The sequence below is a fragment of the Salvelinus sp. IW2-2015 genome, unplaced genomic scaffold (genome assembly GCF_002910315.2).
Source record: "Salvelinus sp. IW2-2015 unplaced genomic scaffold, ASM291031v2 Un_scaffold1077, whole genome shotgun sequence".
Classification (NCBI taxonomy): Eukaryota; Metazoa; Chordata; class Actinopteri; order Salmoniformes; family Salmonidae; genus Salvelinus; species Salvelinus sp. IW2-2015.
Genome location: NW_019942718.1, coordinates 92,014 through 119,497, shown reverse-complemented (window position 1 = coordinate 119,497; position 27,484 = coordinate 92,014). Strand labels below are relative to the sequence as shown.

The following is a 27,484-nucleotide window of genomic DNA, read 5'->3' as shown; positions in this document are numbered from 1 at the left end:
AAATTAAAGTGGAAAACCACACTACAGGCTGATCCAACTTTGATGTAATGTCCTTAAAACAAGTCAAAATGAGGCTCAGTAGTGTGTGTGGCCTCCACGTTCCTGTATGACCTCCCTACAATGCCTGGGCATGCTCCTGCTGAGGTGGCGGATGGTCTCCTGAGGGATCTCCTCCCAGACCTGGACTAAAGCATCCCCAACTCCTGGACAGTCTGTGGTGCAACGTGGCGTTGGTGGATGGAGCGAGACATGTGTTCCAGATGTGCTCAATTGGATTCAGGTCTGGGGAACGGGCGGGCCAGTCCATAGCATCAATGCCTTCCTCTTGCAGGAACTGCTGACACACTCCAGCCACATGAGGTCTAGCATTGTCTTGCATTAGGAGGAACCCAGGGCCAACCGCACCAGCATATGGTCTCACAAGGGTCTGAGGATCTCATCTCGGTACCTAATGGCAGTCAGGCTACCTCTGGCGAGCACATGGAGGGCCGTGCGGCCCCCCAAAGAAATGCCACCCCACACCATGACTGACCCACCGCCAAACCGGTCATGCTGGAGGATGTTTCAGGCAGCAGAACGTTCTCCACGGCGTCTCCAGACTCTGTCACGTCTGTCACATGTGCTCATGTGCTCAGTGTGAAACCTGCTTTCATCTGTGAAAGAGCACAGGGCGCCAGTGGCGAATTTGCCAATCTTGGGTGTTCTCTGGCAAATGCCAAACGTCCTGCACGGTGTTGGGCTGTAAGCACAACCCCCACCTGTGGACGTCGGGCCCTCATACCACCCTCATGGAGTCTGTTTCTGACCGTTTGAGCAGACACATGCACATTTGTGGCCTACTGGAGGTCATTTTGCAGGGCTCTGGCAGTGCTCCACCTGCTCCTCCTTGCACAAAGGCGGAGGTAGCAGTCCTGCTGCTGGGTTGTTGCCCTCCTACGCCTCCTCCACTGGCCTGTCTCCTCGGTAGCGCCTCCATGCCTCTGGACACTATGCTGACAGACACAGCAAACCTTTCTTGCCACAGCTCGCATTGATGTTGCCATCCTGGATGAGCTGCACTACCTGAGCCACTTGTTGGGTTGTAGACTCCGTCTCATGCTACCACTAGAGTGAAAGCACCGCCAGCATTCAAAAGTGACCAAAACATCAGTCAGGAAGCATAGGAACTGAGAAGTGGGCTGTGGTCACCACCTGACGAACACTCCTTTATGGGGTGTCTTGTCTAATTGCCTATAATTTCCACCTTTTGTCTATTCCATTTGCACAACAGCATGTGAAATGTTATTGTCAATCAGTGTTGCTTCCTAAGTGGACAGTTTGATTTCACAGAAGTGTGATTGACTTGGAGTTACATTGTGTTGTTTAAGTGTTCCCTTTATTTTTTTGAGCAGTGTATATATAAACTCAGCAAAAAAAGAAATGTTCTCTCATTGCTGTGCGTTACAGGATGTCTTCCTGTAACGCACAGCATTGAGACTGCCTGCAATGACAACAAGCTCAGTCCGATGATGCTGTGACACACCGCCCCAGACCATGACAGACCCTCCACCTCCAAATCGATCCGCTCAAGAGTGCAGGCCTCGGTGTAACGCTCATTCCTTCGACGATAAATGCCAATCCGACCATCACTCCTGGTGAGACAAAACCGTGACTCGTCAGTGAAGAGCACTTTTTTCCAGTCCTGTCTGGTCCAGCGACGGGTGGGTTTGTGCCCATAGGCGACGTTTGTTTGCCGGTGATGTCTGATGGAGGACCTGCCTTACAACAGGCCTACAAGCCCTCAGCTCAGCCTCTCTCGGCCTATTGCAGACAGTCTGAGCACAGATGGAGGATTGTGCGTTCCTGGTGTAAATCGGACAGTTTGTTGTTGCCATCCTGTACCTGTCCCGCAGGTGTGATGTACGGATGTACCGATCCTATGCAGGTGTTGTTACATGTGGTCTGTCACTGCGAGGATGATCAGCTGCCATCCTGTCTCCCTGTAGCACTATCTTAGGCGTCTCACAGTACGGACATTGCAATTTATTGCCCTGGCCACATCTGCAGTCCTCATGCCTCCTTGCAGCATGCCTAAGGCACGTTCACGCAGATGAGCAGGGACCCTGGGCATCTTTATTTTGGTGTTTTTTTAGAGTCAGTTAGAAAGGCCTCTTTAGTGTCCTAAGTTTTTATAACTGTGACCTTAATTGCGTCTGTAAGCTGTTGGTGTCTTAACGACCGTTCCACAGGTTGCATGTTCATTAATTGTTTATGGTTCATTGAACAAGCATGGGAAACAGTGTTTTAAAACCTTACAGTGAAGATCTGTGAAGTTATTTGGATTTTTACGATTTATCTTTGAAAGACAGGGTCCTGAAAAAGGGACGTTTCTGTTTTAAAACACCCCAACACACACACACACACACACACACACACACACACACACACACACACACACACACACACACACACACACACACACACACCACACACACACACACCACACACACACACACACACACACACGGCCAAAAGTATGTGGACACCTACTCATCGAACATCTCATTCCAAAATCATGGGCATTAATATGGAGTTGGTCCCCTTTTGCTGCTATAACAGCCGCCACTCTTCTTGGAAGGCTTTCCACAAGATGTTGGAACATTGCTGAGGGGACTTGCTTCCATTCAGTCATAAYAGCATTAGGGACGTCGGGTCATAAGAGCATGTAGGGTGATTAGGCCTGGCTCGCAGTCGGCGTTCCAATTCATCCCAAACGTGTTTGATGGGGTTGAGGTCAGGGCTCTGTGCAGGCCAGTCAAGTTCTTCCACACCGATCTCAACAAACCGTTTATGTATGACCCTCGCTTTGTGCACAGGGGCATTGTCATGCTGAAACAGGAAAGGGCCTTCCCCAAACTGTTGCCACAAAGTTGGAAGCACATAATCGTCTAGAATATCATTGTATGCTGTAGGATTAAGATTTTCCTTTACTGGAAGTAAGGGGCCTAGTCCGAAACATGAAAAACAGCCCCAGACCATTATTCCCCCTCCACCAAATGTTAGAGTTGGCAGTATGCATTGGGGCAGGTAGCGTTCTCCTGGCATCCTCCAAATCTAGATTTGTTTGTCAGACTGCCAGATGGTGAAGCGTGATTCATCACCCCAGAGAACGCGTTTCCACTGCTCCAGAGCTTTACACCACTCCAGCCAATGCTTGGCATTGCGCATTGTGAACTTAGGCTTGTGTGCAGCAGCTTGGCCATGGAAACCCKTTTCATGAAGCTCCCAACGAATAGTTKTTGTGCTGACGTTGATTCCAGAAGCAGTTTGGAACTCTGTAGCGAGTGTTGCAACCGAGGACAGACAATTTTTATATGCTATGCACTTCAGCACTCAGTGGTCCCGTTCTGTGAGCTTGTGRGGCCTACCACTTCGCGGCTGAACCGTTGTTTCTCCTAGATGTTTCCACTTCACAATAACAACACTTACAGTTGACCGGGTCAACTCTAGCAGGGCAGAAATTTGACTAACTAACGTTGAAAGTCACTGAGCTCTTCAATAAGGCCATTCTACTGCCAATGTTTGTCTATGGAGATTGCATGGCTCTGTGCTCAATATTATACACCTGTCAGCAACGGGTGTGCCTGAAATAGCCAAATCCACTAATTTGAAGGGGTGTCCACATACTTTTGTATATAAAAGTAATATGAATATCATACAGTAGACATCTAAGCCTATAAGCCTTTGCATGTAATGCCCTGATACATTTAGTGCTCAAATCTCTGACAATGAACCGTGAGATGGACAATTATTGTTTTAGGAAAGTAGACTAAACCCCCCCCCCCCCCACCACCCCTCAAAACAAATAGGCTATAAAGTTTTGCAAATGCTACACATCGAAACACAAGGAATAGTGTTTTTGTAATGTCTTATAGGCTGTTTTTAATGATATGTTAATGTGGCTCATTTAGCTAACATCCCTCATTTATTGATGGTGCTGGCTGCGTTGGGTTGGATCTGAATGCATATGGATGGCCATTAAATTTCTCAAATGTACTGTAAATTATAATCTTCCCTGTCATGTTGTCCGGCGCCAATTTTTCCRGAAGGAAACTGAAATGTTATGAAGATTTTAGAATATTCACATGAAACTCTGTCGCCAATMGGATGGGAACCTTGCTATAGACACCCTAAAGTCTCTGGCAAGTGAGCCAGTCCAGTGTRACTTTGATTATGCCTGCACATCATGGTTCACCAGCAGCCCCAAACATCTAAAGAATAAGCTACAAGCCTCTAAGAATTGTAGTCAAACTCCCCCCTCATCCTCATCTGGAGGTTGAGCATGGTTTTGTCTCTATCTCTGTATCTATGMAATTGTATACGTATTTATGTAAAAATTAGGGACACAATGGAAATAATTCCCCGACTTTATTGTGCACTTYTTTTTTTTTACTGACAAATAAAATCAATCAATCCTAACTGTGCAGCGGCCAATTGATGAATAGAAAGAGACATCTATTACAAAACACCCAAARGTTTAATGACATTCGAAGATTGTCAAGCCAAGCCTTCGATACTGGGTAAGTCTACGATACTTCTGTTTGTGGAGATTGACAWAGCCTATTTATTATGGTGTTGAAAACGCAAAACATGATATTGAAGTGCCCGAAGTCTGTATGCTTTGTTTATTGGTTGTGTGGTGCATTGGCACAGAAACCTGTTGGTAGKAAATTRGTTGCATATTTTATATAATTACAAATATGGCATCAAAATGTTSAAAATCTGATTTCCCCCAAGCTGATCATTGTCTGCAGCCAGCTCTGGTCGTAGTGTAATGAAACAGGCAGGGAGAGTGAGCTCGTCTGTGGTGGTCGGTGAACCCTTAACCTTCTGGCCAGTAGCCCTGCCTGACATCGACTGTGCCACAAAAGCATGCTGAAGTGGTAAAGTCAACATCCATGTTTATAAACACAGGGTCACTACAGTTATTGTTATTTGTAGTTGTTAACATTATTTTCAGTTAATTCTATGAGGGGGGTGGGTGTTCAATTTATTTTACAGTACAAGGGGAGGGTCATGTGAAAAAATTAGCATTCTTTTTATGAAACCTTGAGTTGGATCAGCCCCCCCCCCACCTAAATTTTGTTCTGTCCCTACATGGAGTGTCTTGGATTTACGTACAGAATAATACAAAATGCTCTGAGCCCAAGTTGCAGGAAATGGGTGACGGACATCCACAAATGAATACATATCATCCTAAATGGAGTCTTGGATTTACCTACAGAAAAATATGAAATGCTCTGAGACCAGGGTGGAGAAAMAATATGATTTATACAACCATAACCAGTCTGGGTTATGCCAGTATACACCAGGCTCCAGTGAAGTCATTGACTCATGAGAGGCTTGGTTGGATGAGAGGGTTTTGGACCTCGCTTGAACCACTGTTTTGAAAAGGATGACATAGTGCTTTATTTATCCATATGTTGTAAATCATGGCATCTGTTTATAATATATTTATTTACTTTGTAGATGTGGGCCCTGGGTTGATTTACAGTTTCAGTTGTGTTTGTCTTCTTTGGGAACATGATTGGCAGTTGGTGATGGCTGTTTGAAGTGTGCATTGGTTGGCTTTGATGCGTGGGGATGAAAGGAGCATCCAGATATTACTTGAGGATAATATAAAAATGAATTTGGCTGCAACTTCAGGCGACTGACAGGCGACAACTGTGAAGTTGTTGATAAAATGTGATTCAGGATACAAMGACACTTATACAAGAACAACAAAATACAATTTTGCATGTCCAAAAGAGCAGTTCAAAAAGTTAAGGAAATACCTTAACTTTAATTGATTAAAACAATCAAATAAAGAATAAAGAAAATAGACTCTGCGTCTGTAACAGACTGTTTCTTGGTTATGTATTATGCTGTTTATAACTGCTCTACTGTTACAATTCATATCATTAATTATCGTTTTCTGTCATGACTTACTTCAAGGCATCTTAAGGAAAATACAATTACAATCATAAAACACTGCATGATATCATTTTGGAATTAATCGATTATAACATAAATTCAATGACAAAAACAGTCRCTATTTACTTTGAAGAATTAGCTCAAATGAAATAACATACCACTTAAAGTATATTCAAATAAAATAATAATTGAAATGTTGCAAATTGAACAGATCCATCAGATAGTTATGTACATGAGATTTAAATATTTTTCATAGTTAGTAGTTATTTTTGGGCCAACAGTATGAGAACGTTAACATCAATTATTTTCAAAATGCTGAGGGTTTTCATTTAATTCAGGTGTTGCTATTTTATGTGATAATAATATGTTTATTAATATGAGAAATATATWTTTTTAAACTGAGCTAAACAGATATGTTTTTTTTAAATCAGTATGTTGATCTTGTGAATAACATCATAACCAAAAGTTTAATATAATTTAAAAAAATACAAATTGTTTTAGTTCATACACTAACTATCTTTTTCTAATCAAACAAATAACTTCAAAAAATACTAAATTAAGACTTTGAGCGTGTCTGAATACTACAAAATATCAAAATATTACAAAAACAAATAATAGGGACAGTACAGGGACTGACTACTCATTACACATTTTGGCCCACATTTTCAGAAAATCAAAATACGTGAAAACGAATTGTAGGCCTAGTACTTCTGTCAGGAGGGACATCTTCCAACAGAGAACAAGATTAATTTGATGTTCTCAGTTGCCTWTTTTGTAATTTTATGAGAATTGTTTCAATGTGCTTTGTGGAAAGAGAGAGGAGTCACAGAACATTGCTTACACTGTCATCTACTGGCCAAAACAGCTCACAGCATCTACCATGGCCTCTTTCATTGGCTGTTCTAACCCACCGGGCAGTTCAACGTCTAGTTTTGATTTACATTTGGTTGTGTTGTCTAATGTGAATTCAAAGTGAAATCAACCAAAAATGTCACCCTGTCATTTAGATTGAGGTTAAAAGTTTTCCACAAAAAAGCCACTCTAGCACAGGTGGGATTCCAAATGTTCATAAACGCGTGTAAAACAAACCACTTTCCAAACATCGATATTTGGTTGGGTCTTTTGRCCATTTCGTAGCAGCAAAGATAACAACATAACAATCGTTTTATAAAGGCAGATATAATTACCGTAGACGCATATCATAGTTCAAAAGATGAGCATTGTACTGTATGCTCTCCATAGCATTTCTACTGCCTGGGTCACCTGTGCGCCTGCGTCACCTGTGCGACAGAGAGGAAGAGGCGAAGCGAGAGGGTTTACACCGCCCAAAATCTGTCCAGATTAAGCAGATCATGAATTATTAAGCATGTGAGGAGMTTTTGTATGGGGGCAAAGAGAGAGTGTTGAATTRAGTCAGGGTAAAAATGAATTGCTACGTGAGGCTTATTTCATCTAATAGAAGTGACAGCCAGCCGTTCTACGGACAAGGAATCCCATTGTTAGGGCGGAGACTCAAGCATCTCGTCATTATATCCAGCATCTCTGCTGTAGCAATGTTTTTTTTTTACCCTAATTTTAAATTGACTGAGAACACATTCTCATTACAGCAACGACCAATTGTAAACTGGGGATGATTAGGTGACCGTGATGGTATGAGAGCCAGATTGGGAATTTAGGCAGGACACCGGGGGTTAACACCCCAACTCTTACAATAAGTGCCATGGGATTTTAGTGACCACAGAGTCAGGACACCCGTATAACGTCTCATCTGAACACAGGGCAATTTATTATCTTGAGCATAATATAACTTATTTATATGACATTGAAAGTGAACTGGTATAGACGGTATCACATTGTAGTTATTTTCACTAGATAACCTGGAGGTATATGGTGTCAGRGGCACCCTATCTATGACAGAGGAAGCCATGGGGTTTGGCAGGGTTCCACACAACCACTTCTACACTATTCTATGAAGACATGTTACACAGAATTTCACAAAAAAATGTGCACCCATGCACTGCACTCACAAGGTTTACAATGGTGCAGAAAAACAGTATGCTATGAGAACTGGCACTGAGGAGAAAAAATTTCTTTAAAAATAGCAACTGCGTGATGGATAGGCCTACACTTCACAATATGCAACATTTTGAATGTACAAMATGCCAATAAAAACAAGAGCATTTTGAGCATGTTTTGGCCTATTCATCATTACCGGGCTCCTGAGTGGTGCAGCGGTCTAAGGTACAGCATCTCAGTGCAAGAGGTATCATTACAGACTCTGGTTCGATTCCAGGCTGCATTACAACCCGCCGTGATTGGGAGTCCCATAGGGAGGCGCACAATTAGCCCAGCGTAGTCTGGGTTTGGCCGGGCTAGGCCGTCATTGTAAATAAGAATTTGTTCTTAACTGACTTTCCAAAATACATAAAATCATGATGAGGCCTACAGTGTTTTTGATATAAATGCCATTCATCCCTAAACTTTTACAGAATATCAAATCAAAATGTATTTGTCACATGCACCGAACACAATAGGTTCGCACAATTACACAATTTCACCTTACAGTGAAATGCTTATACTTACAAACCCTTAACCAACAATGCAGTTTAAAAAATACGTAAAGAAAAATAAGTAATAAAGTAACAAATAATTACAGAGCAGCAGTAGAATAACAATAGTGAGGCTATATACAGGGGGTACCGAGTCAAGAGTCAATGTGCGGGGGCACCGGTCAGTCAAGGCAATAGAGGTAATATAAACATGTAGGTAGAGTTATTAAAGTGACTTATGCTTAGATAATAACAGAGTAGCAGCAGCGTAACATGGGCACTCATTGCCCAGGGACGGTTTTGGGTATAAGCACATKATGTTGGGGATATGTGATGAGGTGGGAAGAGATTATCCTAGATCTGTTGTAAACGGCGGCGGGTTTAACCRTACTGATGATGCGATATGCAGGAATAAAAATATCAACAGCGCGTGCGCCACAAATAATGCAAGAGGCGAAGGCTTTTTTCACACGGCTGCGTGACTTCTAGAGTGTGTGACGCTGTAGCACCTCCTCTTACCCCTCCCTTTGTCCAGTTGACAGGATCCCTCTCAGGCAGGATTGGAAACCATTGACAGAGGTATGTCGAAATGTAATACTGTTGCCTATTATGGGGCACTATTGTATCCCTGTTGTGATGGACATTGACCTCTTGGCTTAAATCTTAAGAGACGGCACGTGCATTCACTGCGAAATCAGAAGCAGCCCAGGAGGAGAGGTSCTGATAGGCATGCAGCAATGTTAGCTAGCTGAACAAGGCCTCAAGTAGCTAATACCCTGCTTGAGGTCAACTAAGTGTGGCCAACAATTATTTGGATTTATTGAACTTAGCTACTATTTTCCTCTGCAAATTGATTAAACCCGCTAGTTATAACCTCCAATTCTGCAAGGTATGCAATTGTCCCGTTGTCTACCAATTGCTTGCTAACCCCAGCAGCTAGCTAGCTAGTTATCAAGGAAACTTAAGATGTCCAAGCACAAGCAGTGATGCTTCTGCCACCTTGTTTCATAACCCCTTAGGCATCACGTAGCCAGGTTGCCTGGAAACCCGATGTTGAGTTGAATTCTATGTCGGCGGAAATGAGCGTTTGAATCAGGAAGGTTCTCTCTCAGGACCTCTAACTTACAAGCCAGAATGTCGAATAAAATTATATTTTAACTTACTTTACCGGTTGTCCGTGCGGTTGTTCCTTTTTCAGGTAGGAATGTAAGAAATATTTCCACKGGTAAGCTGCAATATGTAGCTTTTTGAGTGACCCGAKCAAATTCAAATGGACAAATCTAGATAATTTCTTTCTCATTGAAATCTAGTCTAAGAAGCCTCTGTTCTAGAAGATCTGTTCTATGTGCACTATTCCTATGCTTCCCGTTAAGTTTATCTTTTGTTTCTTTTACATTCGGTTTTGTAAATGAACTTCAAACAGCTGAAAATATATTTCACAGRGGTTTAGATGGTACAATAATCCTCTACACAATTGGATTTCTGGATCCAGGAAATGGTGGAGCGATTTCTGCATATTGCACCTTTATATAAACGTCAAAGCGCTGCATGTGCACATGATAAAAATTCATGCACTTATTTACATGGTTCTGCTGCATGCTTCAGGTGATAGAAATCTGAACGCACTAAGTCAAAAGGACCAACGGCAGAGCAATCGGCAGACTATGTTTAAAGGTGCAATATGCAGAAATCGCTCTGCCATTTCCTGGTTGCTAAAATTCGAATAGTTCAGCTAATTTCAGTTTGACAAAACAAGCAATGTTTAGAGAATAGTTGTAGGGATGKGCGATATATCTGTATATGCCTATTATTAGCTAAAAAGGCTAACATCGGTATCGGCCCGATGTCTAGTTTAACACCTATGTTAAAAACCCATGTCAAAGCTACCGTGCATACCTATATAACGTAGGTGCATGARGTAAWMYCGCCACGTAAAATGTTGTGCTACATGTACAACACAGCATTCCTAACCTAGCCCACAATGTCTGCTGTGTGGATCGAGCAGTCAACAAGTCGAGCAGTCATTTGAAAGAGTAAGAACATTTCAGCGAGACAACTCAAAGGTGAAAGCCATTAAAGCCAAGATAATGGAATTCATTGCCCTTGACAATCAACCGTTCTCTGTCGTGGGTGATGTTGGCTTTCGCCGACTGATCGCGCACCGGTACACACTACCAAGTGCGCTGTTTTTCAGATGTTGCTTTACCGGAGTTACACAGTAATAGCGTCACTGCTATTAGCTTCACGACATACATTCTATGGAACGCTGTTTGGGTCTTTGCATGTCAAAAAATATACATTAGCACTGTTAAAGCTGTACAAAAAACTTCTGGGGTAGCTAGCTTTAGCTTGGTACCTAGCTAGCACCAATACAACCAGCCTGAAAACAATGACCAGTAGAAACTGCAGTCATTTTCATTATTCTTASCAATGATTTAAGAATCCCTYTAAGTATTAGCTAGGTTGCCACTTGTTGTACGCCTATTGAAATTGAACTTCAGTTCATGAAAATAAATAGCTAGGCCGCTACTTAACCCTATTTCCCAAAGTTAACGTTATAAGCAGCCAGCTAGCTTCATCTGGCTAGAGAGGCTTGACCGGACAAGGTTATGTGTTGTAAAGCTAGCCACAATAAGGATTAGGCACAATAGTGGAATTTGCGGTTTGCCTTCAAAATAAAAGTATGTAATTGACAGTGATGCAAATGAATACAAATAGTAGAATTATGCCATACTTTTTATTTTGAAGGCTAACCGCATAGTCCACTACTGTAGCTAATCCATATTGTGGCTAACTTCGCATAAATGGGTCCGACCACCATTAATCAAATAAAAACTGCCATATAAATTAGGGTTATTTTAGATGGTGACACCTAGCTATATAGTTAGCTCGCTAACAGATTATGTCGTGTTATTTGACACGTAAAAAATAGTGTTATTTGACGTATCTTTTTTGACACGCAAAGACGCAAACGGCATTCCATAGAAATCCTGGTTGAGAATGAAATGACTGAACAAAGGAACAACGAAACAGCACAGCAAGTAAGTTAAAGAAATAGATTTTGATTATTTTTCTGGTTATGGGGACATACGTAAATGCCAACAANTGAACAAAGGAACAACGAAACAGCACAGCAAGTAAGTTAAAGAAATAGATTTTGATTATTTTTCTGGTTATGGGGACATACGTAAATGCCAACAAAATTACTTTTTGGTCAGTGTGGTGTGTGTGTGTGTGTGTAACCTTTTATTTAACTAGGCAAGTCAGTTAAGAACAAATTCTTATTTACAATGACGGCCCAGACGACGCTGTTCCAGTTGTGCCCCGCCCTATGGAACTCCCAATCACGGCCGGATGTGATACAGCCTGGATTCGAACCAGGGACTGTAGTGACACCTCTTGCACTGAGATGCAGTGCCTTAGATCGCTGCGTCCATGTGTGTGTGAAATTTTTCTTTACAAAAATGCTTAAAAGGCGCTAAAATTTAAATATCGGTTATTGGGGTCTGTTTTTTTGTCAAGGAAAGTATCGGATATCGGTATCAGCCAAAAATGTCATATCGGTGCATCACTAGTGTCAATGCTGCTTCATGTGTGTGAGAGAGATCTGGATGTGTGTAATGTATGTGTTCTGGAATGCTTGACACTTCCTGTCCCCTCTGAGCAAGTGCCTGTTGGTCACTAGAGATTATAGTTAATTTTGTGGGCTTGTTGAGGCTCGTATTATTTAACCTCAGTGTGATGAAATAAAGGTTGTGTAATGCTTGGTGTTGGGTGTCACTAAATCATGCATTTATTTACCACAGGGAGAACAAAGGTATATTTTTATTTAACTAGGCAAGTCAGTTATGAACAAATTCTTATTTACAATGACGGCCTACCGGGGAACAGTGGGTTAACTGCCTTGTTCAGGGGAAGAACAATTTTTTTTACCTTTGACAGCTCGGGGATTCGATCCAGCAACCTTTCGGTTACTGACCCAACGCTCTAAACAATAGGCTACCTGCTGCACCAAAGATTAAGGGGAAAGGAAGATACCTAGTCAGTTGTACAACTGAAGTGTGTCTTCCGCATTTAACCCAACCCCTCTGAATCTGAGAGGTGCGGGTAAATGTTGATAATGGCATCCCCGTCTTCGGCGCCCGGGTAATAGTGGGTTAACTGCCTTGCTCCGGGGCAGAACGACAGATTTTTACCTTGTCAAGTTGTGGTGATTTGAAGGATTAAAAAAAATATATCTATATTTTTTAAATGGAACCTTTTATTTAACTAGGCAAGTCAATTAAGAACAAATTCTTATTTACAATGACGGCCTACACCGGCCAAACCCGGACGATGCTGGGCCAATTGTGCGCCGCCCTATGGGACTCCCAATCACGGACGGTTGTGATACAGCCTGGATTTGAACCAGGGTGTCTGTAGTGACGCCTCTAGCACTGAGATGCAGTGCCTTAGACCGCTGCACCACTCAGGAGCCCTGAKGTTGTGGCRGTAGGCTGTGTGGCACACGCTGATGTACAAAATAGGTCTTTGGGCTATACTCTATTTGCAAATTAGCATTGTGCACACATGGGTAGAGGACAAGTGTGCAGTTTAAGCCAAGTCTTGGACTAAAAAGCAAGATCAATGGAGAWTGTCAATTGAAAATGCTTTAATTCCAGGATTAGGRTTATTCTTTGTCCGTTAAARCGCCCAATAATCTGGCAGCATCTTTTTTGTAATCTGCAACAAGRAGGTGTTTTCTTATGTTATTTAACATGGAAATTTCTGCCCACTTACATAGTGGAGTGGAGGTCGTCAATCCAATAATAAAACTAATCTAAACTGAAATTTAGAAATCACTTGTCTATTATTGAGATGGTCCAGTGTATTAATTTTGACTGTTGTGAAATCTCTATCCCGGCAAGTGTTATTTTTCTGACGAGTCAGAGCAAACGGGTGAGTCCGTCCAGGCACGGGTGTGCGCATGCCTGCCAGCTTCCCCAATCGGCCCACCCTATCCATCAATGACCTCCATCCATCCCCTTCTTTCCCACGTCCCCCACCAGCAGTGTTCTCTCCCCAGCCTTCCTTGGTGTATCACTGAAGGCCCAGCACACTACTAGTTCTTTGTCATTGGCGTTGCACGGAGGTTTGTGCCAAATATTTTATAACTAAACCAAGATCAACCACAGCCCGTCCTTTCAAAAGGGAACAAATTAGTCATAGTGGACAGAACAGCTGTTTCACATTWATACATCCTTTGAAATATCTGTCTCATTGCTCTGTGTTTGTGCTTTAGCCAAACACAAAGCTTTCAAATTTGTTATTATTATTTTTTTAAACAGATAATGGCCGTTCCTCCTACCTATGTTGACCTTGGCAAGTCCGCCAAGGATGTCTTCACCAAGGGATACGGTGAGTACCTCAGTACTTCTACTCACTATCCATCTACTCAGCCTTTTCTCCTGTCCTGCAGAGAATGAGGAATGGACTTTAGCCTAGTTTTATATCTATTTGGTGAATTCTCTAGTTTAGACTGGCTGTCCTTGGGCAGTGTATTGACTGGGAGACACCGCTGCACAGAGACAGTGAGGCTCAGGCTGTACTATGGGGATTCCTGGGTAAATGGGCCTTGAATAGCACTTGGGGTTAGCCATAGTACTTTCCTAGGGCAAGGGTGAGACTGCCCAGTGGACCAGCACACTGATTCCGAGAGGGGGATGGGAAGCAAGCTGGGGCTGTGAACCGTGGCTGATGCCTGGTATGARAATGTACTCTCTAGCGTATAAACCACATCAAATCAATACACTCACTCAGTCAATGTTATGTAATAGTTCTAATAGATGTAGTTCTAGGCTAGTATTTCTCAGACAGGGATTTATTGAACAGTGGTTTATGTGTTTATGAGGTGGTAAAATAAGTCTCCATGAGACTGCATGTGTATTATGGAAATAATMAGAAGCCACGTGTTTACGGATTGCCAGGAATGTTAGTGAAAAGTTAACTGAACAGAAATGTATCATCAGTTTGAAGAGCACTCCTAGAATGTTGTGTAATTACAACAGTTTGATTTAATTTTCTTCCATGCCTCTCAGGTTTTGGTCTCATCAAGCTGGACTTGAAAACCAAGTCAGAGAATGGACTGGTGAGTTCCACAGCAGAGTTGGTCTGATTACCCATTGGAGCCAAAAGAGGCACTTGACTCAGAGTGCTATAAATTAAGTAGTTATCTAGCCCTCTGTCATCATACAACTTAGAGGGCCTCTAGTTATCTTGCTCATTGAAAACTGTGAAAGACCTCTGTGATTGTCAGCTTCACTTTAGATTATTTTACTAGCTGCAAAGAAAAACAAACTATAACATATTTATACTCGAATACATTCAAACACATTTTGGCCCATGTGATCCTCAACCATCCAAATCCTCACTGCTTTATAACATGATCACATCTAARCTTTGACCTCTGTTTGACTCCAATCCCAGGAGTTCACCAGCACAGGCTCTGCCAACACGGAGACCAGCAAAGTGGCTGGCACCCTGGAGACCAAGTACAAGTGGGCGGAGCATGGGCTGACCTTCACTGAGAAGTGGAACACTGACAACACTCTGGGCACAGAGATCACTCTGGAGGACCAGGTCAGGATCATGTGTTCTTTAGATCAGGGTGCAATGTACTCAACTCCGTTTTCTTCAATCAGCAATTGTTAGAAGGAGGCTATAAACCAAGGAGTAATCCCATCACAGGGATGTTAATTGGGGAGGACGGGCTCGTGGTAATGACTGGAGCGGAATCAGTGGAATGGTATCAAATGCATCAAACAGGTGCTTGATGCCATTCCATTTGCCCCGWTCCGGCCATTATTATGAGCCGTCCTCCCCTCAGCAGCCTCCACTGAATCCCATGTGTAAATATAAAAAAGACCAGCACTCACTGACTTGTTTCATTGATTTATTATATATTTTATGTAAGGGGTGGGAAATTCCAGTCCTCGAGGGCCTGATTGGTGTCAGTTTTGCTCCAGCTAACACACCTGACTCCAATAATCACCTAATCATGATCTTCAGTTTAGAATGCAATTTGATTAATCAGCTGTGTTTGCTAGGGATGTGTGACACCAATCAGGCCCTCAAGGACTGGAGTTGCCCACCCCTGTTTTATGGCAATAGGCATAGGCCTATATTTACATAKTTTCACATGTTTAGTCTGGTGTGTGGGAGTATCAGTTCCCTATGGACCCCGCCACCCTGTTAAGTGGTGAAATGCTCATAGCAATATACCTTTTAATTACACAACACAATCTTTTAATCATTCTTTCCAACTGTCAGAAATTCATTTAAGGTCATGAACAGTCTAAATGTTTTTCATGAAARTGGATGAAACCACATCAAAGTATGACACATGACTTGCTTCMACATTGGTAAAGTTTGATCATAAAGTTATTGGTCCCCTCCCCTGTGTCAAACACTTGGATTCAGGAGGCGGGATTATTAAGAGGATAAGGTGACATCACCCTAACTCTCATATTAATACACCAATGGTAAAATGATATTATCATACCTCATTTAAATAAGTAGCACCTTGTAACCAACATTGGAGAAGGCTTGTTTGCAGAGGGGTGTGGTTTATGTAGCTCGATAGCTACTCTACTGGTGCCCAAATTTGACTGTAAGGTGTCAGCTAATATAATTAAAAGTTTTCCCTATTCATCTATGGCAAACATACTTATGTTTCTCCTTTCACCTGTGTCTGGTGTTAGCTAGTTACTGGCTAGCTAGGTCTTCAGCCAYCATGGAACAAAAACTCTGACACAGTATTCATGTCAACACATCTGGCAGTGCTGCTGTGAACCGCATCACAAGAGACATGCCAAACGGTAGATGTATAAAAAAATAACACCATTGATGCAATTTCAATGTTGAGTTGCTTTGTGTCTCACCAAATTCGCTTGAGATGATTTTACTGCAACACTGCTCACTGCGTCCAAGTTGCTTGACATAGGTGTTTCAAAGAGCCGTCAGTCAAGGTGAGCTCATTAATATAAGCTCCATGCCCACTTAGCCTGTCTTTTCAAACTTCCTGGTAGTTAGCCATGAGAGAGACTATTTCCCCAAATAGCATTTCTATCCAAAACAAATATTACGGGTGATATTTTAGTCACAAAGGCTTTTAGTCACTATTTTACATGGGAATCAGAATGACTGTTTGGGACCTCTTTTTAAAGGGGAACTCTCAACCCCAATATCATCCTTTGTCCAACCCTTTAAAAAAATGCATTCAGGTGAAGTTGTGGGTAGGGGGAATTGCTCATAAATATACATTTTGGGGTGGGTGAATGTAATTGTACCTTAGCTCAAAACTTTCTCGCTAAAGCATACTTACCTGAAGTCCACTGGTACGCTCTGATAATAAAATGATGTGCATCACGAGCAAATAAGTCTCTGGACCTTTGGCTCACAGTGGTATGCCGCTGAGTTTCTGACAACTATTGCCACTGGCGGTATAAATTTGAATCCCTCATGGGGTGCAAAAAWATATATATTTGAAATGTGGGCTCACGTTTATTGTGGTGTTGGGGAAAAAAATACATTTATCACCTTGACWATTAAGATTAGGGGCTCAATCCAACCCACATTGCAGTATTTACGCAGTACCTCTTTTTGTAACGGTCAAATTAACTGTATAAAAACATACAACTACTACCAGGGCGAACCCTTTCACAGGTATGCTTTAACCTTTCAGAAATAGAAGTGTGTGGGCACGGGATGACTATTGTAAATAAAGGATGAACAAGTAAATCATCTGAAACATGTGGATTAGAACTCCCAGCCCATTGAAATATGAGTGACSTGTGTTTTAGCAGACTGCGCCTCCAATCAGTAATAGTAATTGGGGGGAAAATCTACTCGTTGATACGATGGTTGTAGCTACGAATATAAACGTATAATCTTCATAGCCTACTTTTTTCCCCGTTAAAGCACAGATGTGTATGAAACGGTAAGCAAAAAACCTTTGAATTTAGGCAGGAAGCATCATGCTAAATATATTTGGCAACTCCCTTTACCAAGAATTTGGCCAAATAGGCACGCTGTCACCATGCTTTTATAGTAAGCATTGAGGTGGTTACCACCCAGCACATCTACAGATAGAGAGGAGTGTATTTCATACCAACCCACTCCCTTGATGTGGGTACCACCCAGCACATCAGTAGAAGGGAGTGTATTTCATACCAACCCTCCCTTGAGGTGGTACACCCAGCACATCATAGAAGGGAGTGTATTTCATACCGACCCTCCCTTGAGGTGGTACCACCCAGCAATCTAGAAGGGAGTGTTATTCATACCAACCCCTCCCTGATGTGTGCGTACCACCAGCACATCTAGAAGGGAGTGTATTTCATACCGAAACACCCTCCTAATTGAGGTAGGTACCACCCCAGCAGCATCTAGAATGGAGTGTATTTCATACGAACCCCTCCCTTTGAGGTGGTACCACCCAGCACATCTAGAAGGGAGTGTTATTTCATTACCGAAACCCCTCCTTGAGGTGGTACCACCCAGCACATTCTAGAAGGGAGTGTATTTCATACCAAACCCTCCCCTTGAGTGGTACCACCAGCACATCTAGAAGGGAGTGTATTTCATACCAAACCCCTCCCTTGACGGTGGTACCACCCAGCACATCTAGAAGGGAGTGTATTTCATACCAGAACCCCTCCCTTTTGAGTGGTACCACCAGCACATTCTAGAGAAGGAGTGTATTTCATACCGAACCCCTCCCTTGAGGTGGTACCACCCAGCACATCTAGAAGAGGAGTGTATTTCATACCAAACCCCTCCCTTTGAGTGGTACCACCCAGCACATCTAGAAGGGAGTGTATTTCATACCAACCCCTCCTTGAGTGGTTACCACCCAGCACATCTAGAAGGGAGTGTATTTCATACACGAACCCCTCCCTTGAGGTGGTACCACCCAGCACATCTAGAAGGAGTGTATTTCATACCAAACCCCTCCCTTGAGTGGTACCACCCAGCACATCTAGAAGGGAGTGTATTTCATACCGAACCCCTCCTTGAGGTGGTTACCACCAGCACATCTAGAAGGGAGTGTATTTCATACCGAAACCCCTCCCTTGAGGTGGTACCACCCAGCAATCTAGAAGGGAGTGTATTTCATACCGAACCCCTCCCTTGAGGTGGTACCACCCAGCACATCTAGAAGGGATTGTATTCATACCGAACCCCTCCCTTGAGGTGGTACCACCCCAGCACATCTAGAAGGGAGTGTATTTCATACCAGAACCCCTCCCTTGAGGTGGTACACCCAGCACATCTTAGAAGGGTAGGATGTATTATACATCCGACCTATCCCCGTGCGCCAAACTTGGAGTTATAAAGCGAACGGCTGTAAAAGAAACAACTTTTTTCATACAAACCTAAGCTACTAAATGCGTTTGACCACCCATCCCATTCTAGTATGAGTTGTATTTTCATTAAGCCAACCCTTCTCCCTTGGGGTTGGTACCACCCCAGCACATCTCTATGTTGAGTGTCATCCTTTCATATCGCGAAACCCTCCCTTGAATGGTGTGTACCACTGCACATCTGGAAAGAGAAGAAATGAATTGTATTTACATCACCGAACCCCTAATGCTTGAAGATAGTAGCTCCCACCCAGAGCAAATCATAAAAGAGATGAATGTATATTACAACTAAACCCTGATTTACCCACAAACATCACAAACATTTTACAAAGCATAACGCATCAAGTGCAATAATAACCGAGACCTCAGAAATTCTAGCCAGGGATCTGTGCAATATAATAGTAACTAAGAAATGACATCCTATTTTCTCTGTGCAACTCCTCCACCCTTGAGGTGGTACCACCCAGCACATCTAGAAAGAGGAGCCCCTTCTAAATCTGTATTGCATATATTGCCGAACACCCTCCCTTAAGAACGATGGCATCTCTGTAAAGTGTATCGACCAGCGACAGTTTAGAAAAGAGTTGATTGTTATTTTTCAATAAACCGAACCCCTCCCTTTGAGGTTCCTGCGGTACCACCCAGCACATCTAGAGGGAGTCTATTTCATACCGAAGAACCCCTCCCTGACGTGGTACCACCCAGCACATACTAGAAGCGGAGTGTATTTCAACTGAACCCCTCCCTTGAAAAGGTGGTACCACCCAGCACATCTAGAAGGGACGTAGTTATTTCATCCGAACCCCTCCCTTGAAAGGTAGGTACCACTCCAGCTACATTTCTAGAAGGGAGCCTGTTATTTCATTACCAGAACCACCTCCCTTGACGTGGTACCACCCAGCACATCTAAGAAGGGAGTGTATTTTTCATACCGGAACCCCTCCCTTGAGGTGGTACCACCCCAGCACATCTATCAAGAATAGAAGGGAGTGATAATTCATACGCAACCCCTCCCTTAAGAAGTAAGTACTCACCTAGCACTATCTAAATGGGAGTGTATTTCATACCGTAAACCCCTCCCTTGATGGATTCGGTTACCACCAGCACATTCTAGAAGGAGTGTTGTTCATACCGTGAACCCCTCCCTTGACCGGGAAACAAAGTATGTGTACCACCCAGCACATCTAAAATGGATTGTATTTTCATACCGAACCCCTCCTTTGAGATGATGATAGGTGCTTCTACATCAAGACTTCAATGGTAGAGTTGAACGGCTAGGAGCAGAAAGAGCTAGATTTACTACTAAAAGACCAAAATATATCACTTATGCAATGTACTGTCAAAATGAAGACCACTAACTAAGCCTAAAAKATCTGGTTTTGGATTATAATCTTTTCTTCTTCATGAAAGTTACTCTTTTAATTCTGATTCATTCATGCTTTCCTCTCCATCTCTCTTTTTCTCCCCTCAGTTGGCCAAAGGGCTTAAATTGACGTTTGATTCCTCCTTCTCGCCAAACACTGGGTAAGAAATGTCTATTTAATTCAGTGAAGGTAGCATTTAATTGCTTCACATTGTTAATGAATTGAAATAAATGTCATCACACAATACATGATAAAGGAATTTCCTGCTGAATATAGGTCATTGACTGTATCTTGCCATTTTGACACTGTATTACCTCACACTGACAAGTTCCTTCCGCCATCCCTCACCTCTCTGCTTTAGCAAGAAGAGTGGTAAGATCAAGACCGGCTATAAGAGGGAGCACATCAACCTGGGCTGTGATGTGGACTATGACATCAACGGGACGGCAGTGCACGGCGTGGCYGTGGTGGGCTACGAGGGCTGGCTGGCCGGCTACCAGGTGACCTTRGAGGCCGGGAAGAACAGGGTCACCCAGAGCAACTTTGCCGTGGGCTACAAGACCGACGAGTTCCAGCTCCACACGAATGTGTAAGTAGATGGAATTAAATTAATAGATACGGAAATGTGGTTCAGGTAGGRCTCTGCGCTTCAGCAAACAATGGAAGTAAAACGGGTGCTCAACAACAACAACAACAACWYTGACAGTAAGCCAGTAACGTGGGGCTTAACAACAATGACAGTAAGCCAGTGATCGGCCTTAACAACAATGACAGTAATCCAGTGATGGTGCTTAAGGACCCTGAACATGGTCTTTAGGGTCGATTTACAGTGATGAAGGCTATTTATAGTTTGGGTGACTCATTCAGGAGTGATACCTCAACTGAATGTTGCAAGCACCAATCAAATGTTATTGGTCCACATACACATATTTATCTATCAGACTACGTGCTCCCACCAACCAAGCTTTTAAAACCACTAGTGGGTAAAATGTTGTTTCAGCTCTTTGAGAGCTGCCCTTGTCTGGACAATAGCACTCTAACAAGCACTCTGTCGGCCCCTCAGGATGCAGACTGGCAGTATTTTAGTCCACTGTATCCCACGGTGATGGATTGTGAAAGGGCTTTGTCAGAAGAGGAAGGTGGAATGTATAGTAGCTAACCCTCTGCTGTGACCTGTCCCCAAGTCATGATCACTTGTTTTGACAAGGTCAATTAGCTCTGAGACGTTGCTCTTTAATCCTTTGACAGCTCATCCTTGATATATACATGGTAACGACAAAAATAAGGAAAGCCAATATAAAGTGCCTAATAGGGTGTTGGCCACCACTAGCCAGAACAGCTTCTATTCCTCTCTTGGCATAGATTCCACAAGTGTGCTGGAACTCTATATAGAGGATGCAACACCATCTTCCACATGAAATTGCATAATTTGCTGTTTGTTGATGGTCATGGAAAACGCTGTCTCAGGCCTGCTCCAGAATCTCCCATAGGTGTCAATTGGGGTTGATGATCTGGTGCACTGAGACGGCCATTGGCATATGGTTACATTTTTCATGCTCATCAAACCATTCAGTGACACACCGTGCCCTGTGGATAGGCGTATTGTCACCTATGGGGGCACAGCCATGGTAGCCCAAAATAATGGCCAGCATTTTCTTTATACATTACCCTAAGCATGATGGAATGTCAACTTGATTGAAGTTCAGAAACCCCATCTCTGGAACCAACTACTTTCAATATACTTTGTATCCATCATTTACTCAGGTGTTTCCATTATTTTGGCAGTTACCTGTAGGTCTGATAGTTAAGATTGTGACATTGATCGTCTGATAGTTAAGATTGTGACATTGATCGTCTGATTGCAATTCATGTGATGGGTAATTCATGTTTTTGTATAGATCATGGAAACTCTGTAAAGCAGTATCTTTTTTTAAATGAAATGCACAAGGCCTTGGTATGCTATGTCTATTGGAATGGATTTGGATGTTGCAATATATACATACATACATACATACATACATACATACATACATACATACATACATGCATACATACATACATACATACATACATGCTAGTTCCCACAGCCTTCTGTATTCAAAGTATCACCCTCATAGTGATGAATACGCTTGTTTTTTATAACAGAAATGATGGCACAGAGTTTGGCGGGTCCATCTACCAGAAGGTGAACGARCAGCTGGAGACAGCAGTCAACCTGGCCTGGACCGCTGGCAACAGCAACACTCGCTTTGGCATCGCAGCCAAGTACCAGATCGATGCCGACGCAGCCTTCTCGGTAAGAGGCCACAAGCTAGTCCTCACTGGCTGAGACTTGACCTCTGCCTGGYGTCATGTTCAGGGCACGAGTAGAGAGAGCTGCTAGGCTAATCAGTTTAACATTATTTCTTGAAGCATTGTTGTATTTAAGTACCTTTTGATTGAATCCTAAATGTTGGTATTTCATGARCACTTTCCTGTTTCTTCTACAGGCCAAAGTGAACAATTCTAGTCTTGTTGGCCTGGGATACACTCAGACTCTGAAGCCTGGTGAGTATATTTTTTACATTTATTATTAAACTTATTTTACAACTTTCCTCCATGCCAGTGACGTCTTGATGAAACGTGCAGTAAAAAGCAGTTGAAATGTCTTTCTGCTGTATATAGGGCAGAAAGGACAGAACAGCAGTACAGTGGTTGCTCCACTAAAGTGTTGCGYTTATGCTGCGGTACTTAGAAGTAATTTGTCATTTAGTACYYTACCCTGCGTCACCACTTCATTGCTCCACACCAGTGTAAYGGGGAGTTAGAGCACTGATTATGCTTTGSGGTCCTACTGTGTCTCTKACTGACAATGAATGGGCGACATAAACCTAAATAGAAACTGATAATTGTGCACYACTTKAGTATTACTTACCAAAACTGTTGTTACACTAAGGTTTTTACTTTATTAGGATTATTTTGCTCTTACTGTAGTACTGTAGGCCACTCCCAACCYGTCACATTGTACAGCACCTGAGTGGTGCAACAGTCTAAGACACTGCAAACTGTGTTGCTACAGATGCTGGTTCAATACCCGTGCCGGCCTCGACTGGGAGACCCATGAGATTACTAGGTTTTTGGTTTCTCTCCCTCTAAAAACATAAATAATTCTAAATAACAAACTGGCTTTATTTATAAATTAGTAACAGTCTCACCCCATGTTCAGGAATGGCCTTTTTCTCTCTCATTTTACATTATTTGAAAACAAAATCATCTCCAAAATAGTAAAAAAAAATTAAACAAAGCGATTATTATTAATTTAGAATTATATAAAAGCCCCTTGGATATTCTCACACATATTATTAACCCTGTTATTAGCAGGACAATATATATTGGTCATATGGGTCATGGCTCCCGAGTGGCGCACAATGGGATTTCCTTGCAGTTCTCCAGCTGTATCCACTATTATGTATCACATCCGACCGTGATTGGGAGTCCCATAGGGCAGCACACAAATGGCCAGCGTTTCTCTCCCTCTAAAAACAGAAATAAAATGTTTTGGCCTTTACAAATATTATTTGGGCCTTTTCAGATTACAATCATTCACTAAATAATCTTCAAAATATCGTTATTTTATCACCTACACATTACCATGAATGAGTGACTCACTCATTCATGGCTTTTGGATCAAAATAAATATGTACAAACATTCATTCTGATAGTCTCTAATAAATAAATGTTTTGGTTTTCCTGACCTGTACACCATGTACAGTATTATAATAMCCCATTATGGGCTATTAGCAGGARAATACCTTTACCAACACCTCTCTGTATTTTGATACTTTGTGGATGGGGCCTCCCCAGTGGCACAGCTGTCTATGTCACCGCAATGCAAAATGCGTTGCCAAGGACTAGCAGGTGTCAAGTACCCGTTGCCGGCCCGCGACCGGAGACTATGAGGCGTGCTTTTGGTTTTACATTTAAGAGTCCCCAGATCCTCTAAATGGTCAATTTTGGCAGACGAGCTCACGTTTATACATTTTTCGATTTACTGTTAGGCCTCATCGTAGGCGACATGAGTCTCAACTAGGTTTGAGTAATGTGCTGTTAAAAGTGGTGTCAGAGTCCACTTGATATTTTTAAAGACGCATCATTGAAGTATAAAGCAATTGGATTAAGGGGCTAATAGCCTACAAACTATTTTTTAAGTCATCAGTTTTGGCGAACTACTCTCTCTGAACAAGCATGGGGGACTGGTCTTGAATAAATCCACATGGCAATTTTTTATTTTGCATCTGAATCACACCGTGTTGGAATATTGGATAGATTTACTTCAATTATGGTGTAGAGAATGTCATGCTCTTATAGTGTTAACTTTTACTTTTAACTAGGGCTAGTCAGTTAAGGAACAACTTCTTATATATCAGAGACATGCTATCTCATTCCTCCCCGTCCGGGGAGAAGTTGAACCCCGTCTCCCGTGTGCCAGCACACGACAAGCGGCGATTCTTTGGCTAATAGCCCCGTACGGTAGCTCTACTCCCGACCGTCATTTTGTACAGCGCCATATTTTCACGTTCATCCGTAATGGAAGACGAAGAGGGTTTTTTTCATATTTTTCTCTGAGATACGGTGACACACGCCTTAAGATTTAAATCACAGAATTGAATCACATAACTCTTAAAAGTAATTGAAAGATTAACAGTGTGAAGTCAGTAAGAGTTTACGATACACCTGTTAGCCAAAATACATGATTTACACACTCATGTTTTTCATACAAGCTTCCTGACATAAAGTCCTAGTAAGAACATTGTGTCTCTGTCTAAGGTCGAGTTAGTGATATCAGCTCGCTCCGATATACTTTGATATTAACATTTACATTTTTTTTAAAAAGAATTTGATTAGTATTTTAAAACGAATTGTAGAATAATAGTAGCAGATAATTATTTATTTCAGCTTTATTTCTTATCATAACACATTCGCCAGGTGGGTCAGAAGTTATCACCCAGTTCACTCAATTCACGCTATTTGCGTTAGGCTATTGCATAAAATTGGTTTAACTTGGTCAAACGTCTCTCGCGCACTCACGCACTCTTCACACAAGCTTCCCACACGAATTAAAGTTCTGGGTGCGTTTTGGTACCATTCCTCCCTGACAGAGGCTGGTGTAACTGGTATCGAGATTTGTAGCCTCCTGTGCTCGCACGAACGCTTTTTTCTAGTTCTGCCCAAAATTTTCTAGTAGGATTGAGGGACAGGTGCTTTCGGTGATGGCCACTCCCAGATACGCTTACTTTGGTGTCATTAGCCATTTTCCCTCACAACTTTTGAGAAAATTACTTGTGTTCATGCACAAAGTAGATGTCGCTAACAGACTTTGCCAAAAACTATTAGTTTGTTAACATATATAGTGTGATGGGGATATAGACGGTATTGTTAATTGTACTCAACCATAAGTTATGTTAACTTGTGACTTCAACGTAGCCTAACATAACTGATTTGTGACATTTTGATGGTTTTACAATATAAGAATGAAACAAGATGCTGTGTTTTTATTTACAGTAGTGATGGACAGCTGATGGCATTTTGAAAACTGGTTTTCAAACACTTGTAGCCCGATTAGCAGCACAATATACCTTTACCAACACCTCTCTGTATTTTGATACTTTGTGGATGGGGGCTCCCACAGTGCAACATGCATTGCTACAGATGTAGGTTCGATACCCGTGCRGGCTGCCACCGGGAGACCCATGAGGCGGCTTTTGGTTTTAATTTACAATCCTCTATATGTAATTATTGGCGGAGAGTCAAGTTATACTGTAGGCCTACCGTAGGCGACATGAGTCTCACTAGTGTTGCGTAATGTGGTGTAGATCTTAATTATTTAAAGAGCATATTGAAGTTAGAAGCAATAGGATTTGAAGCAATACCCTACAACTATTTTAGCACCGTTTCGCGCTGCTCTGAAACAAACATGGGGACTGGTCTTGATAAATCAATGCGATTTTTATTTTCACTGAATCACCGTTTGGGTATTGGTTAGACTACAATTAGGGTGTAGAAATGTTATGCTCTTAGTGAAACCTTTATTTAACTAGGCTAGTCAGTTAAGAACAAACTCTTATTTACAAGAACAGTCTACTCCTTCCTCCCCGTCGGCGAATTGAACCACGGTCTCCCGTGTGCCCGCACGACACTGCGATTCTTTAGCTAAATAGCCCAGTACTGAAGCCTACTCCCGACCGTCACGTTGTATAGCGCCATATTTTCCGTTCCATCCTAACGGAAACCCAGAGGGTTTTTCTTGGAATTGAGACACCATAATATTAATCAAGCAAAATGTCTAAATCAGTGCCATATACTATGTTCTTACAAAAAAGGTTTTACATTCTCTAGTACAGCCACTATTGAAGGCTATCAAAGGCTTCTCAAAGATGCRCTCTGGTGGTCAAACTAGCACTAACTAGCATTAATGGTACCAGTGGTTGGCACTTAAATAATTTGCTGTAGAATTCTGCGGCACCACTCAAGCMGTGCTGCAGTACGCTACAACTTTTTAAAGGACAAACCACTGTATGCGCTTGACCTCCTCAGCCAGTCAATGAGCCCTGATCTTGTCACTTGTAACTCCTGCCAAAGTCGCCTTGCTGATGCCTTGTCTTTCTGTCTGCAGGAATTAAGCTGACCCTCTCTGCTCTCCTGGATGGGAAAAACATTAACGCTGGTGGGCACAAGCTCGGTCTTGGACTCGAGTTTGAGGCATAAGAAGGCATGGAACGCAACAACAAATATTTTATTGAAATAGCTATCCTCACAACCTTGTTTCCCCTACAGTAGATGTGCTATGGTTGAGGTGAGGCGGCACACAAGGTCAAATCACGCTACAGTTGATATGCTACTTTTACAGGACCACTTCAGATGATAAATTATTTTGGAATACAGGGCCCAGTTTAGAATAAAAGTATAACAAGTTTAAGGTAGAGTCTGCAAAATGTTAAAATGGGAAAGCTCTGTTGTGCATTTGTATTTCACTACAATCATGTAAACACTTTAATTTACTTTTAATTCTTTAGTTTCAAAAAGGATAAGAGAAAATAAACGAATACTGCTTGGTTCAAAAAAAGAGGCCCAAAATATTGACAGGAGTAGTAAACAGTTTAATTCTTCTGTCACAAGGCACAGGGTAACGAGCTGATTTCACGGACACAGAATCACAACATATCCTGGGCGACACGAG

The 27,484-nt window shown here is 42.3% G+C and overlaps 1 protein-coding gene across 1 annotated transcript; it reads left to right on the top strand.

Moving 5' to 3' along the window:
* The first annotated feature begins 8,968 nt into the window (after nt 1-8,968).
* On the top strand, nt 8,969-27,478 carry LOC112069672 (non-selective voltage-gated ion channel VDAC1). The gene is made up of 9 exons (XM_024137036.2): nt 8,969-9,080; nt 13,829-13,898; nt 14,579-14,628; nt 14,967-15,119; nt 20,376-20,428; nt 20,630-20,857; nt 22,414-22,564; nt 22,758-22,815; nt 26,921-27,478. The coding sequence occupies exons 2-9, from the start codon at nt 13,832-13,834 to the stop codon at nt 27,010-27,012; spliced, it is 852 nt and encodes a 283-aa protein (XP_023992804.1). The 5' UTR covers nt 8,969-9,080; nt 13,829-13,831; the 3' UTR covers nt 27,013-27,478.
* The last annotated feature ends 6 nt before the right edge of the window (nt 27,479-27,484 follow it).